This window comes from Heptranchias perlo, chromosome 34, assembly GCF_035084215.1.
Source record: "Heptranchias perlo isolate sHepPer1 chromosome 34, sHepPer1.hap1, whole genome shotgun sequence".
Taxonomy (NCBI): domain Eukaryota; kingdom Metazoa; phylum Chordata; class Chondrichthyes; order Hexanchiformes; family Hexanchidae; genus Heptranchias; species Heptranchias perlo.
Genome location: NC_090358.1, coordinates 13,391,067 through 13,407,707, shown reverse-complemented (window position 1 = coordinate 13,407,707; position 16,641 = coordinate 13,391,067). Strand labels below are relative to the sequence as shown.

The following is a 16,641-nucleotide window of genomic DNA, read 5'->3' as shown; positions in this document are numbered from 1 at the left end:
TCTACTTGTTTTTTAAAAAAAAGTGGGATGAATGTCACATAAATAAAGTTGTTATTTGGTGTTTTAATTTTTTAAAAAGTCCTCAACTTATTTTTATTAGTTTACAAATATATTAGTAACTATAGTGATTACTTTATGAAAAAATACATGAGTGAAGAGGGAGAAAAAGAGTGTGAAAAAAATATTTTGTCAAAAATAATGTTGAAATCAGTCGAGTCATTTGGTGTTTTAATTTTTAAAAAGCCCCAGCTTTATTTTGGATGACGAGAGTATCATAATTATCAAGAATCTCTTTGGTTTGCCAACAGATAGCAAGAAATTAAACACCATAAAAAAATACTAAGAATAAGATTGATTGGTGTTGCTGCAAACTTGCAAATTATTTGTGATTTGTGACATTACAACATACAACAATTATTCATGGAACTCTTCATAATTGTGGTATTCAGGTGTGCGTTGTGCATAGTCGAAAGGAATTAATATTTTTGCATATCTCTGACCTGGTTTCTGATATGCAGCAATGTTATTATTTACAGGGACACCTTGTGCTTCACAGACAGTATTGTGTTTTGTTGAATAAAATCTTAACTTTCATGTGCTAAAAGTTCCCATTTTCTACAAAATCATCTGTGTAGCATACATCCATTCTGTGACACCTCTGAGACGTCAGACATTTGTAGGGTAAAATAAATCGTGATTGGCTCACCTACTGTTATTCTAACTATGATGATGGGCTCAAATATCTTACTGACTGAATGGGAACTAATCAAAAATCACTGCCATTCACTGGATCGGTAGGAAAAGCTACCAATTAGCAATCACACAAAACAAACCAAATAGCTTAATTTTATTCAAAGCTACCATTTATAAATTAGCAAGTACCATAAATCCAGCTAATCAAATTTCTCAAAAAAGTATGCTCCAATTTCTTTTGGCAGCCATGTTGCTATTCAAGGCACTGACTATATCTAAAAAATATATATTTTATAGCATAATAAATGCACAATGCAAAATTCTGAAAGAAATCACTAAGGTTAATTGTAAACCTATCTATTTTCTCTTAGAAATCCCTTTAAACTTCCTCTGCACAGGTCTGTCGCTTTCACTTGGACCCGAGATTAGAGTTCTACTAGAGTGCTTAAAGTGCTTACCCAGGGTTTCCTGACTATAATTCCCAGGCTCTGAACATCTTCCACCTCAATGTTCAAATTACCAACAGGTGTAATATCTCCAGAATACTTGCATCCTAATTGGGTAGGCACTCTTAAATTCAATGCCCTTTGGCCATTTTCCACTGAACTTTAAAAATAAGTGTTTGCTGAGCAGGGAGAAAGAAGTGACCATCTAAACCTCCAATGCAATTTGGACTGATTTCAATAGAGATGAATTGCATTTATTATCCATTTTCCTCCTTCAATTCCCCACACCCACTATGCATTACCTTGCTTCACACTCACTCTTGAGAGTGCTACAGTTTGGGCTAAGGACTTTACAGCTACTGTTGATACTGCTCCATGATTAGTCAGTAGGTTCGTGCTTCTGTGGAGCAGCTCTGGTTATTGCAGTTTTTTTCTCTTTCCTGTCTCCATCCAGAATAATTCTACAACATATAACATACGCCCACCTAGCAGCCCAGTAGGGAACTGCTGAAACTTTCCTAGTGAGAGTAGGCGAATTCAAATATAAATCAAAGCTGGAAGTTGGATTCAAACCCTCTCTCAATCCGTTATGCACTGCAAATGCTGAAAATCTGAAATAAATTACTAGCATTATATAGTGCCTTTCATGTCCCTAGGGCATCTTATGTGCTTCATGGGCAATTAATTTATTTCACGACGTCAGAATTTAGTTCACAAGGACGTCAGGTTCCACATGGATGCTGATGACACCCAGTTCTACCTCACCACCACCTCTCTCGACCCCATCCACTGTCTCTCATTTGTCACACTGCTTGTCTGACATCCAGTACTGGAAGAGCAAAAATTTCCTCCAAGCAAATATTGGGAAGACCAAAGCCATTGTCTTTGGTCCCCACCGCAAACTCCGATCCCCAGCCACCGACTCCATCCCCCTCTCAGGCCACTGTCTGAGGCTGAACCGGACTGCTCGAAACCTTAGCATCCTATTTGACTCTGAGATGAGCTTCCAATCACATTATCCGCTCCATCACCAAGACTGCCTACTTCCACCTCTGTAACATCGCCCATCTCTGCCCCTGCCTCAGCTTATCTGCTGCTGAATCCCTCATCCATGCCTTTGTTACCTCTAGGCACAACTATTCCAATGCTCTCCTGGCCAGTCTCCCATCTTCCACCCTCCATAAACTTGAGCTCATCCAAAACTCTGCTAACCGTATCCTAACTCGCACCAAGTCCCATTCGCCCATCACCCCTGCACTCCCTGACCTACATTGACTACCGGTCCTGGAACGCCTTGATTTTAAAATTCTTATCTTTGTTTTCAAACCCTCCATGGCCTCACCCCTCCCTATCTCTGTAATCTCCTCCAGCCCTACAACCCTCTAAGATTTCTGCGCTCCTCCAATTCTTGTCCCTTGCGCATCCCCGATTTTAATCGCTCCACCATTGGCAGCCGTGCCTTCAGCTGCCTAGGCCCTAAGCTCAGGAATTCCCTCTATTAACCTCACCGCCTCTCTACCTCTCTCTCCTCCTTTTAAGATGCTCCTTAAAACCTACCTCTTTGATCAAGCTTTTCATCATCTGTCCTAATTCTGTCGGTGTCAAATTTTGTTTGATAATGCTCCTGTGAAGCGTCTTGGGATGTTTTACTACGTGAAAGACAGTATATAAATGCAAGTTGTTGTTGTTTGTTGTTGTTGAAGTGCAGTCACTTGTGATGAAGGCAAATGCACACAGCAAGGTTCCAAAAACATCAAATTTCAGGATGACTAAATAATTTGTTTTCTTTGGTAGCGTTGGTTGAGGGAGGAATGTTGGCTGGGACACCAGGAAAACTCTGCTCAGCTTCAAATCGTGCCATAGGATGTTTTATGTTCACTTAAACAGGCAGATGCTTTAACATCTCATCTAAAAGACTGCACTCCCGACAGTGCAATACTCCCTCAGTGCTACTCTGAAGTGCCAGCTTAGATTATATGCTCAAATCCTGAAGGGGGACTTGAACTCTCAACTTTCTGACTAAACATATGTGTGCTATAAACATACTGGAGCTTGATAAATATCAGAAAGAGAATGGTGGATTAATGTTACGGGTACAGCACTTCATCTGAACTGTCAGGCTGATGCTATTTGAGCTTTGGTTCATTTATGCCACTGAGCTGTAGTATGTTCTATGTTGTTGATGGCGTTGAATTTTGTTACATTGGAGTAAACCACTTTTGTGTACATTCAGGTTATTCCAGAGTTCAAACTCCAAATCTTAGAGCTGCAGAAACAGAAACAAGACATTGAGAACCACTTACAGGGACAGGTTGTGGAAATGAAAGGTGATTATGTATGCTGTGTAGCATTTATCTAAAGCATACAACTAATAAAGAATGCTTTGTTGATTTTCACAGTTCAATAAAGGTTTTGTAGTTGTCAGAATCTCTGTAAAATTCCAGCTTTATTTCACATTTTCTTGCAAGCATTGATAAATTATTTTATTAACAGTCTATTGACATTGTAATGAATAAGCTACCAGCTAACTTAACTCATCAAAGATACTGTGAAGGCTATGCAGATTATATGAAAGAAAACCTGTGCACTGATAAAATAATTGCAATTTACAGAAAAAATGGAAGAAGTTACTGATCAGTTGCAAGGCAATCTTGAAGAAGAAGGATCCCAAAGAAGGTGTGAAAAACTCTAATCTTAATACATTCCCTCAGGGCCTAACTTTGTTTATGATCCAGTTCTACTGCACAAATTGGTGCAGGTTTTCTCTTTAACAGAAATGCAAGCAGGGGGCCAAAGTTATGCATCAGCGTTGAGTGCAGGAAGGCAGAGCTCTGCATGTGCATACTGAAATGCATGAACAGAGCATTAATTACCAGCCATAACCAATGGTGCCAAACTTCTAATTTCTGTTAATCACCAGAATTATAATGCATGTTTGCTGTTGCACCAAATATGCAGTACGACAAGGGAATTACAGTTAAAATTCTACTGCTTCGTGCAGTATCTCTTCAACATTGTGTGATGTTACATCATTTTAACAACCAGAATTATATTCTGAAAACCATATACGAACAAAATAATCAGCAGTGTGAATTATAACAGAATTGACCAGTATTATTGCTGCAGCCTTAGGCCTAAATATTTTTGATTTACTTTCTGTTTTTATTTTGCATATCCAAAGATTCTCAAATCATCTGAAAGCGATTATCATTCCAATCATTAATAATCAGCTATTTTTATGTAGAAGGTCAGGCAGTGTGTTATTCAATTTTTTTTCTTTGAATTCCATTTTGAATACCTTGAACAATTGAAAGGTCTGAGATGAAAACCGATTTATTCAGCTCAACCGTTTGTTCAAATATGTTAGAATGTTTATTCAGTTATGTAATGTAAACCCCAGAAAAGTTACTTACCTTGCTCCCATAGAACTGAGATAATTTCCTGTCTTTACTAAAGAAAACAACCAGCATATTATCCAAACTATATTTTGTATAGTATTTTCTAAATGAATATCATATTTTGAAAAAGTAAATATTTCCAAGGCTACTCATTACTCAGTTATTATAGTTTTAATTCTCCTTTTCTCCATGAGCTATAATCTGTGAAACTCTGTTGCTACCTGACTCCCACTGTGTAAAGCACTTGTATTTTTGTAGCCGGACAAGATAATTACATAAAGATTTTTGAACAAGTTCCTGTAAATCTACTGTAAAATCTGGTATACAAGTTGTTTTCATGTATGTCCTCCACACATAAGGATTTGTAAACCAGTGCAATTTATAGATTTTTTTTTCTACTGAAAGAGTAATCATAAAATTGGAGTGTGATCTATAGATCATACTCATTGCCATTAGATTGCAAGAGGTAACACCAGGAATCAAACCATGCAAAGATTCATAATCCTTTTTACTTGATTATCTAAATAAACCCTCGCATATTTACAATTAGTTTATAACTGAACAAAGCCCCAAGCAGTAACAAAAAGTTACCGTTCCTGTTTTCTAATCATTGTAACTTGAGGAAGTTTCTGGAATTTAAACCAAGACACTTAACATTCAAATTAAATAGCAAATTCCCCAATGCTCCTATTCAAATAAAAAAAAATCCGCATTGTTAATTGACAAAGGTACAGTAACGGGTTTTGCTATTGAAATGTTCTCAATTTTTTAACAATATATAGATTGTTAGAGACCCAGAAAGATAACTATGCAAAAGAAAAGGTGGAATTACTTGCTAAAGTCTCACAACTTCAAAATGAGAATTTCCAACTGCTGAATCGAACCCAAACTGATAGCACAGTCAGTACCAGAATACAACAAGAAGCATCTCAATTAACAATGGAAAACTTGGTGAGTGTTGGTATATTGCCATCCCTAAAGTGCTACAACAGGTTTTGTGTAGATTGATGCAAATGATCTTTTAAAATCTAAAATGGAATGAATATTGTTAAAATGCAATTTTTGTATGACGATCTAGCAACTTTAACTTAAGACTGAACTAGAATGGCTGAATTTGAATACTAGTCTCGAGGGCATTCAAACTTGACCACCCACAATGGGGTTGTTCAATACCTCCATCAACAACATAGAACATGTATCGTAAGCTCCAATGATAGAGAATTGAATTCGCAGCTCGTAGAGATCATTTGAAGTTTGATTGCAGTGTTGACTGATATCTGAATGTGAAATGTCTGTTATGGATAACCTGATATTGCTTAGTTGACCTACTTGTTAAAACACTCCACTGGATATGAGGCAATGACAAAGAGCTGCTTAAAGCCATTCCACTCTATCCCCTTGAAAATACAACTTTAATTGGTAGCAATATGAGGTTTGTAACCCATACGGGCCACCCAGTGTGGATGAAAATTAGGAAAATGGTTTTGCTTTTGTTTTGAAATAATTTGTACATAGTGTTATGGCATTTCAGATTTCCCTCAATATAAAATTTAATTTGGTGGCTCAAAACAACAAAGATTGCACAGTACTCCAACTAAGCTAAAGAGGGAAAAGGAATTGGAAGTTTGTAGTCAGGATCTAAAGGGAATTAAAAGAATCAAGCAGAAACCTTTCTTGATATCGTCTGTATATGATGGAACCCTGATGAGACCATGTCCTGTTAACATTAATGTTAGCTGCAGTAGGTTAAAATAATCTGTCAAACTCATTTTATGACATACATGCTTCAACTTATTTGACTAAATTGAATGGATCAATTCATTCATTTTTTGTTATTAAACAAACTCAGTGGTATGATTTTTAGAAAAGCTAGCAGTGGTATTGCACCAATGACAGAAGCTTCTGCTGATCAATTTACTTGACTCTGACATCGGCAGAAAGGTAATTGTGTTTCTGATTCTTTTTGGAGGATCTTGAGGAACAACTTGACCAGAAAGAAAAGCAAATATGGAAGTTGCAAAATCAGATTAAGTCCTTAACCAAAACAATTGAGAAAGGTATGTAATTGGAACTTTGTCCAGGATTAGTGTTTTTTTTGGCTGTAAGTGTTGTTGTGTAATAGAGACAGCAATATGTTAATCCCAAATCCTAACACTTATAGTCAAGGAGCAGCCATTTAATTTAAAAAAGGAACACATTTCTCTGACATTTGATGTAACATGTTACTTTTTCAAAAATATATGATCGAAAAAGAGTAGCACGGACTTTTGTGGACTTGAGATTCTGACTATTTAAATAGTTTTGAAAGCAGAAAGAATCTGATTTGTATGCAAATGTGTTTACAATTCCAAACAGTTAATCAAACCAATGGGAATCTGAGTCAAGTTGTGAAGAAGGAGTATCTTGGAATGCTGGAATGTAAAACTGAAGATGAAGAAAAGCTCATCAAAAATCTAGTTTTGGGTAAAGTTGTTTTACAAGACAATTTCTGTGATTTCTAAAGGACATAAGAACATAGGAATTGGTAGACGAAAATACCAAGGTCCATCAAGTTTGCCTCCTATCATCCTGATAGTTGTATGATGTAACGATAATTATCCCTTCCTAGATTTTTGTCCCCATGTGAAGCACTCTTTGCATTTCTCTACATTGAATTTCTTCTGCCACTTGTCTGTCCAATTCTCAAGTATATTCCAATCCTCCTGTAGTTTAATCCTGTTCAGCCTATCTGGTCTCTGATTGACCTGAGAATCTGTTAGGAGCAATCAGCATGTAATTCCTTTCAAGAATGTAAAATAATACACCTTGTCATATTAAAAGAGAGTACTTGTATACTTTATCAGCAGAATAATACTTTTTGTTTTACACAGTATAATGTGCCTGACCTTATAAAACACTAAATCCCCAGTTTACCATACACAGCCCCATGGGATTTTTGCTAGTGTTTCAAAAACAATACTTTGGTAGCTACAGATTGCTAGGTTTAAGTTACTCACCATGGGGGGGATTTGGTCCCTGATGCGCCTGTTTTTGAACATGAAATGGACGTGAGGGGCTCAAATTCCAAGTGCAATCTCCTGGAAGTTCACCAACTGCCAATTTGGCAGCCACTGACTTCCGAGTGCCCAGGGCGTCCCAGGAGTTAGGCCCCTTAAATATGATAATCAGAGGCCAAACGCCTGTTTTAGGACCCCAATACCAAATTGGTGAAAAACTGGGTGGAGCAAGCACCAAACATGCTCCGCTCAGTTTTTCTGGGCATACAGCGGCCAGATAGTAGGTACGTTTTTCAGTTTCCACTTACCTTAATGCAATACTGCGGACCGCTGCCGGGCCGTGCTTGTCTCCCTCCTGTTCGCCTTCTCCGCCCTCCCAGGACTTACCTGTGGGCCGGTTAGATGTCCGAACCAGACGATTTTGGGAAGGCCTAGTCTGGTGAACTGCATAGGGATGCCCGATTGGCGTCCGCAGCTCGCGGCTGTTATGGAGATGAGGAGTGAGCCTTAGGCCTCTGTTTTCAGGCATGTGTTTTCAACGTGTCACTGATTTAATGCCGGTTCCCGGCAATAACCCAATTTATTCCCCTATAAACTCATACCACATATCAATTTTAATTGCAGTAGTTTACTTTTTACAGTACTTGATTGTGGTGCTGGCTATAAAAATATTAATTAAATGATTATTGTACTTGTGTACAGGACTTGTATATTGTTTTGTATATGATTATGTTTTGCTTTTAGACCTTAAACCACGAGGTGTGGTAGTAAATATGATTCCAGGACTGCCAGCACACATCCTGTTCATGTGTGTGCGCCATGCCGATGATACTAATGATGCTGAAATACTGAAATCCCTGATGAGCTCCCTGCTTGGTGGTATCAAAGAAGTCACTAAGGTATGAAAACCTCCGGAAGTGAAGAGATGTTTAATGAAACATTTGTTACTTCTTTTCAATAAACATTAAGATATGAGCTGTTTAGCGTAAAGTCTCTTGTGTTTTTACAAATGATAATGTATGAATTTTTAGAATTTGTTGTGAATATTTAATATGGAAAATAGCTGGTGTCCAAAACAAGGCTGTAACAAACTTAGAGTTTAGAGAACATCCAAAATTTTGATAAGGCTTGAGTGATTTATGGATACCATCTATATACCAAAACTGTTACATTTTCTGGGGATTTTTAATATGAAAAATAACTTTTTTTTGCTTTTTTGGAAGTCAGGAGAAAATTCTATAATTGTTACTATTCATTCTTTCAAATCTTACCTTGTTTCACAGAATCACAATCAAGATTTTGAAATTCTGTCATTTTGGCTTTCAAACAGTGTCCACTTTCTTAACTGCTTAAAACAGTATAGTGGAGAGGAGGTAAGAACATGCGTCGTCTGGGAATTCCAAAATATTTAAAATATAATATGTGCTAATCTGCAATGAGATGTTACTGAAATCATTCATGGCTTTGTAATCCATGTGTTAACATATTAGGCTCATGTGTGAGATACATATGGCACATTACTGTTTGGCCAGGACTTCTCTATATCTTTGTTAACAATTTTTAAATTTTCATTCTCGGGATATGGGTGTCTCTGGCAAGGCCGACATTTTATTGCCTATCCCTAGTTGGCCTTGGGAAGGTGATGGCCCGCCTTCTTGAACCACTGCAGTCCATGTAGTGAAGGTATTCTCACAATGCCTTTCGGTAGGGAGTTCCAGATATTGACAGAGCGATGATGAAGGAATGGCGATATATGTTCAAGTCAGGATGGTGTGTGACTTGAAGGGGAACTTGGTGGCGATGGTGTTCCCAAGCATCTGCTTCCCTTGTCCTTCTAAGTGGTGGGTTTGGAAGGTGCTGTCAAAGGTGCCTTGGAGTCCTGCTGCAGTGGCTCCTGTGGATAGTACACACTGCAGCCATGGTACACTGGTGGTGGAGGGAGTGGATGTTTATGCTGGTCCAGTTGATTTTCTAGTTCATGGTGACCCCCAGGATGTTGGTGGGGATTCTGTGACGGTGATGCCATTGGATGGCAAAGGAACGTGGTTAGGCTGTCTCTTGTGGAGATAGCCATTGCCTGGCATTTGGTGAATGTTACTTGCCACTTATTAGCCCAAGCCTGGATATTGTCCAGGTGTTGCTGCTTGTGGGCATCGACTGCTTCATTATCTGAGGAATTGCAAATGGAGATGGACACTGTGCAATCATCAGTGAACAGCCCCACTTCTGGCTTTATGATGGAGGAAAGATCATTGACGAAGCAACTAAAAATAATTGGGCCTAGAATGCTGCCCTAAGGAACTCCTGCAGCCATGTCCTGTGGCTGAGAATAGTGGCCTCTAACAGCCATCTTCCTTTGTGCCAGGTATGACTCCAGCCACTGGAGAGTTTTCCGCCTGACCCCCATTGACTTTAGTTTTACTAGGCCGCCTTGGTGCCACACACGGTCGAATGCTGCCTTCACCTCACCTCAGGAATTCAGTTCTTGTTCCCATGTTTTGACCAAGGCTGTAATGAAATCTGGAGCCGAGTGGTCCTGGCAGAACCCAAACATTTCTGATCAGATAAATCAGCAGAGTTTGAAAAGTTGAACTTATTGGCAATTTCAGCAATGAATGATTTAGTTCATTGGCAGTTGGGTTATGAGGCTTTTTAATTTTCTCAAATAATTAAAATAGAAGAGACTTATTGTTTGTGCTGTTACTACCATTGGTACATTTTTAACATATAATATTTATTGTTTTTAATGAAGGAATTTATGAAGCAAAACACTCCTCAACAAAATAAACAGTGTCTGAAAAACTTTGACCTTTCTGAGTACAGGCAGATTCTGAGTGACTTGGCTATTCACATCTACCAGCAATTCATTCAAGTGATGGAAGATGATCTTCGGCCAATGATAGGTGAAGATGATCCATATTTCATTTATATTAGCTTCAGAATTATTAACTCTTGCACATCAGATGGGAAATTCATGTATCACCAGAAGATTTTAGGCTGTCAAATTCAAAATACACCCCAAATTGTCATCAAAAAGTGTCCGGTAGAATAGTAACCTTAGATGAAATGCGACTTGTGTTTTGGGGGCTGTGCTCATTCGAAGTGCTAAAGTTGAAACAGGATAAGGTTCTAGTTATATTTAATTATATTTCTATGATAGAGTGTGTTTATGGTGAGGTAACAGAGGGATAGCAATTGAAAACGAACTGGTGTGCACATGTGAGAATTGATGCAAAGGGATAATGCTAGCCCTGGTATGCATGGCTGGTTTGCATACTTGTGTGTGTGAATTCTATATACAGTCAATGATTATATTAGCAAGCACAGTGTCAGTCTATTACCAAAAATACTAACTCACAAATGTTATTACTCTATTTTAGTACCAGGAATGCTGGAACATGAAAGTCTTCAAGGCATTTCTAGCATGAAGCCAACCGGACATCGGAAACGATCTTCAAGTTTTCTAGAAGAAATGGACCAGTACACCATATCTTCCATTTTGCAGCAACTCAGCTATTACTTCACCACAATGTGCCAGCATGGCATGGACACAGAGCTTATCAAACAGTCAGTTAAACAGCTGTTTTTTCTGATTGGAGCAATCACCCTTAATAATCTCCTACTGCGCAAGGACATGTGCTCGTGCAGAAAAGGAATGCAAATAAGGTAAAATCGGAAATGCAGTAGACATTTTAGTTCAGTACATCGTCACAAAGAGTGAGTAGCATTAAATCTGTGAGAGATATAACCCCAGGTCAGATTATGCATCTCTTTTACTTAGGAAGCTGTACAGAGGACTTGGAAGAAAGGAAGGAACTTGCATTTATATAGCACCTTTCACAACCTCAGGACATCCCAAAGTGCTTTTTAATCAATTAAATACTTTTGAATTGTAGTCACTGTTGAATGGGAAACATGGCAGCCAATTTGTGCACAGCAAGGTTTCACAAACAGCAGTTCGACTAATGACCTGATTATCTGTTTTAGTGATGTTGGTTGAGGGATAGTTGTTAGCCAGGACACCAAGAGAACTCCCCTGCTTTTCATCTTCGAATCATGCCATGGTATCTTTTACGTCTCCCTGAGAGAACAGACGGGGCCTTGGTTAATGTCTCATCTAAAAGACAGCACTTCTGACAGTGCAGCACTTCCTCAATATTGCACCAAAATGTCAGCCTAGATTATGTGCTCAAATCTCCAGAATGGGGTTTGAACCCACAACCTTCTGACTCAAATGTGAGAATGCTACCACTGATCCAAGGCTAATACCATAACAAAAAAAAAGCTTAGATTTCTTTGTGCTTTTGTTATGTTGAATTGTGCTAACCTATTCAGGATTATGTACTCAGAGTAAACGTGATACAAGCTTTAATTGAGACTGCAGGTTTGCAAATATAAACCACTGAATGACACCCACTGCATAACTCATGAACACCAGAGGTGTAAATAATTAATGTAAGAAACCCCACAGAAGGTTTATTTTCTGTAAGCACTGATTCTAACTTGCATTCTATTTATGCAGTACACATAAAAAATAAAAAGTAATGCTTTACAGACAGTAACAGAGCACTGCTGCCACGTGTGAAACTGGACTCAAACATGGATGTCTGTTATGAGGAGAGTGAGGGAAGGGGAGAAATGTGTACTGGACATTAAACTTACAAATTTATATAGAATCTTTCTAAAATAATGGAGCCAAGTAAATCATATTCTTTGTTTATTAAATGGAATTATTTGCAATACTTGTTTAGTTCAGCATAATTCAAACTGTGGTGCCAATGTTTGATACTTTGGATCTATAATAGTGTTGTGACAGTTATCAGTAATTTTTTTTAAGATGTCTAGTTGCAGTGCATTTTTAATGAATGATTTCTTTATTCTTGATACAGATGTAATATTAGTTACTTAGAAGAGTGGTTGAAGGATAAGAATATGCAGAGTAGCAATGCAAAAGAGACCCTAGAGCCACTCTCTCAGGCTGCCTGGCTACTTCAGGTCAACAAGACAACAGATGATGATGTTAAAGAAATATGTGAAAGATGTTCATCTCTCTCAGCTGTGCAGGTCTGATTTAGCTTTCATTATTTACTGGTTGATATCCCACAATTGCTGTCAGACAATTTATTTAAAGTTCTATCTCTCTCTCTCTCTCTCTCTCTGTGTCTCTCTCTCACTCACTTTCTCCAAATGTATTTCTGCTTGTCTCCTACTCTCATTTCTTCTGTCTCAATCTCTTGTCTTTTCGCTTGTCTTCTGTTTTCTTTTTCTCTCTCCCTCTCACCATCTTTGACACCCATTTTCTTTGACTTTTTCTAGCATTCATTCTCAATGTTTTTGTAAGTCTCCTCTCTCCTGCATATCCCACACAATCTTGCTCTCTCTCATAAATATGTTTATTTGTGCACCAATCCTTAGATGGAATGATCTCTTGGTTATCAGCCTAATATTCAAACTTCCTTCAGAATAATCTAACCAGCACATAAATATTTCAGTAAATGTATGAATCTTAGTCTCAGCTCCTCACTATGCCTGGGCCTTGTCATCAGCCTTCTGTGTGGTGCTGAGCCATGCCCTAGCCTCCTGCCCTGAGCAAGTGTCCTGAATATCAGGAGGTTGGATCCATGGCTCAACACTACATGAGAGGCATGGCCAAGACTCAAGAGCGAGTGGAAGGCCAGAGCCTTCAGTCAGGGTTCAGAAGGAGGGAGCCAGGTGGCCAGAACCTGGAGCTGGGAGGTGGGAGGGAGGAAGGGAGCTGGGCTGCTTGAATCCAGAGCTGTTGAACAAAATCCTTTTAAATGTGCCTCAAGATTGTCCAATATAGTTTCCAGAGGGAAGAAAATAATTGTATCTGGAATTTGGAAAGCTATTTTATTGACTTGTTGCCTAACTTTGCTTTAAATCAATAATATGTGAATTCACTGATGTTTCATTACCCCATCTTCAACTTTAGTCATTTAAACTGATTAGATCATTAGATTTGATATTTTATAATATCAAGTGAACTACTTGAGGGAGGCATTCCATAATTATTATTTACCTGATTTGGTTTAACCTATTTTGGTTTCTGGTTTGATCATTTGCATTCCAACATCTCTCACTATAATTGCCTCTGATTTACCTTGACTTCTGATGTAATATACATTTCTTATGGGTTTTCTATCAGAAAAAGTTGTATGAAGGATTCTTGCTGTACAATTCTCACCATTGCACAGAATATATAAGGGGACGTACAATATTGTGATGTTTTCTTAATTGGTTCAATTCATCAAATTAACCAGCTTTCAGTAGTAGTTCTTTCATGTTGAATGGTTAATAGCTTCATGGACCAAGGGAATGTCTTTTATGGAATTTCTGTCCCACGTTTCAGTACTTTATTTCAACAGATTGTCAAGATTTTGAATTCCTACACGCCAATTGATGATTTTGAGAAACGTTTGGCTCCGTCCTTTGTCCGCAAAGTTCAGGTGAGCAACAATAATATTTTAAGAGGTTAAACCTAATTTCATAATCTCCACACACAAAAATCTTGCTAATATGTTTTGTGTCTGTATGAATGTGTGCATGTAGAGTTCCTCCTGACTAACTATGTGGTATTATCGATCATGTACCTAGCATCGACCATCAGATCCTAGAACATTGAGAGAGAAGGCAATTATAAAGCTCTTACCTTGGGACTCTTTTTTGCTAATTTTGTTTTGCTACTGACTCAAACGCGCTATTGCACACCAAGCCAAACCTAGAGCAGCCCGCTCACCATTATGAACAGCACCAGAGGAGGTCTACCAGTTAGTATAAACAGAAAGAATTACTTGAATATAAAATATACATGTGCAGCAGGTATTGATGGTACAGCAGATTAAATATATTGACTTGGAGGACATGTAGTACAGTTGATTAGAACACTTTCCTTTCCCCTAATGGGACACTTGTCAAATTCAATCTAGATAGATGAGATGAAAGCTTTTGCCTGATTAATGTCAAATGCATTACTGTCCCTCCTTCAAAATAAAGAGAGTTTTCTGAAAACAGATATTTGGGGGTGCCTAATAGTTATAGTTCTAGAGTTTTGGAATCCCAGCTAAGAAAGTAGAGTTAAAATCCTAGTCTCAACTGGTTTATGCATTGACTTTCTGTAGAGGGGAAGCTTCACCAGTATTAATTGGGTTATCTGTGTTCCTACTTACATGTCCTTCAATGGTCTTCACTGATATTTGTGCTGTAGCTTCTCCTAGAAGGTTAGCTTAATGAGTCTTGATCAAGTCACCTGGTGAAAGGAAACCTGTCTGTGTGGTTCATTACATCCCCTGGTATATTAAGCTGTAAGCAAAATTTGTATCATCTGTGGAAATTATTATAAATCTGCAATGTATATGCGGAATTGGTGGCTGAAGTTACCCAGTTACAGAAAGTATTGCCTTTTTAAAGGAAACTTCTGTTTGTTGTGTACATGTCCCGTAGCTTTCTGCAAGGAAAAAAACATCAATAGCAAGAACAAACCCACAGCAGCTTAAGGACACAAGAATTATTGAAATGTAACTTGGAGTAATGCAAAAGTCAGTGTAATTAAAATGAATAATATAAGGGGCAAAAAGATAATAAAAAGCAAATTATTGATAGCAGCAAACAGAATTGGAAGAATTTTTTCAACAAGGTATTAAGTAGAGGGTGTGTTCAAGACCAGACAGATTTGTTAACAAATAATCTGATTGGAAATATTGTGGGTGAATCTGGAAATGGTAGATATGAAGGATTAATTCAACACAACTTTCATGAATAATTCTGCAGACAATTCTAGATCAAGTATAAGTGAGTGGGATTGATCCTACCCACAGAAAATATTAACAATCTGTGCCTTTCTGGCCAAGAACGAAGAGTGCAGTATTGTAAAGCCAAGGCCCAAGAATGGGTTTGGAGCGAGATGTTAAAGGGAAAATTATAAAACTAAAGATTTAAAAAGTAAAACTCGCTGTTCTTATTTTTTTAGTCACAACTGAACAGTCGTGAAGATGGCTTAACGTTAATAATGGATGCCAAGTACCATTTTCAAGTGACTTTTCCATTCAGTCCATCTCCACAGGCACTGGAGACAATCCAGATTCCCAGCAGCTTCAAGCTAAACTTCCTTACTAGGATCTAAAGCATGCTACTGTATAGAATATTTGTGGTTAACTTTGAATGAAGATGAGTTATTTTGGAAATGAATATCTGAGTCATTGATTGATGGTCTGGATTGCGGAGATTGGGTGTTTATTTCTTTTTTCCTCATGATAAGTGTCAGATGAATGATTTGAGTTTAAGTACATTCTTACATTGTGCATTTTTTTAAAAATGCAGTATTTTTACAAAATTTCAAATACATTCAGTTTGGATTGGCTGCTCTTACAAATACAGTATTTAGTTCTTCTAAAAATTTCATTAAAGTATTTCATAAGCAGCTGCAGATTTAAGTTGCATAAATCTTAGCATAAAGATGAAAGCAGAGTGATGCTTTTCATAATGTTGGTAATATTCTCCCAACAATATGTACGAGTGGTTTAAAAAAATTGTTTTGGGCTGTACAGATTCTAAAATCATGAGGTTTTTAAATATACATAGAAAATTAATGCATGTTGAGAACCAAAGGAAAAAATAGGAAAACCACTTAATGAATGTATTTATCACAACATTGATTCCTCTGTACAGAATATATTTTAACTTTATACCATGACTGTTGTTTACAAAAGCAAAATAAAAAAAATATACCAATCGTGTCTCATTTCTGTGCGAAATTTCACTGCACATTGTAAAGTTGAAAGAAAAACTCTTCTTTATCACAAGTTATGAACGCATTGCTTTTTAAAAACATAACAAAAAATAGTGGCTGTTGTCTCCCTAAGGAAATGTAATTTCCTGCAAACTGCTCACAGCATAGTAAGACAGCTGCCTCTTATACCGTATTCCATCTGATCTGCCCCTTCCCCCTCACCCAAGGGTATATACAACTAAAGATCATCCTACAAAAGTGGATCTGTCTGCTCTGTAGAGTTCTTCCTGTGGCTTGAATCAGTGCTGCTCCACAATTTACTGGCAGGAAACAAAGGAGCTCAAGTGCAACATGCTGGTCAG

General features: G+C 37.8%; 1 protein-coding gene across 2 annotated transcripts in view; it reads left to right on the top strand.

Moving 5' to 3' along the window:
• Positions 1-16,253, top strand: part of myo5c (myosin VC) — a 75,328-nt gene extending 59,075 nt beyond the window's left edge. Inside the window, exons 30-41 of one of the 2 annotated variants that reach the window (XM_067971453.1) lie at positions 3,373-3,466; positions 3,752-3,815; positions 5,320-5,488; positions 6,507-6,594; positions 6,893-7,000; positions 8,278-8,432; positions 8,817-8,906; positions 10,286-10,436; positions 10,914-11,199; positions 12,423-12,597; positions 13,920-14,000; positions 15,521-16,253. In XM_067971453.1, the coding sequence (XP_067827554.1) occupies positions 3,373-3,466; positions 3,752-3,815; positions 5,320-5,488; positions 6,507-6,594; positions 6,893-7,000; positions 8,278-8,432; positions 8,817-8,906; positions 10,286-10,436; positions 10,914-11,199; positions 12,423-12,597; positions 13,920-14,000; positions 15,521-15,673 (1,614 nt within the window). In that variant the 3' untranslated portion in view covers positions 15,674-16,253. The remainder of the gene's footprint in view (positions 1-3,372; positions 3,467-3,751; positions 3,816-5,319; positions 5,489-6,506; positions 6,595-6,892; positions 7,001-8,277; positions 8,433-8,816; positions 8,907-10,285; positions 10,437-10,913; positions 11,200-12,422; positions 12,598-13,919; positions 14,001-15,520) is intronic. The other variant, XM_067971454.1, reaches the window with a different exon arrangement.
• Positions 16,254-16,641: the final 388 nt, after the last annotated feature.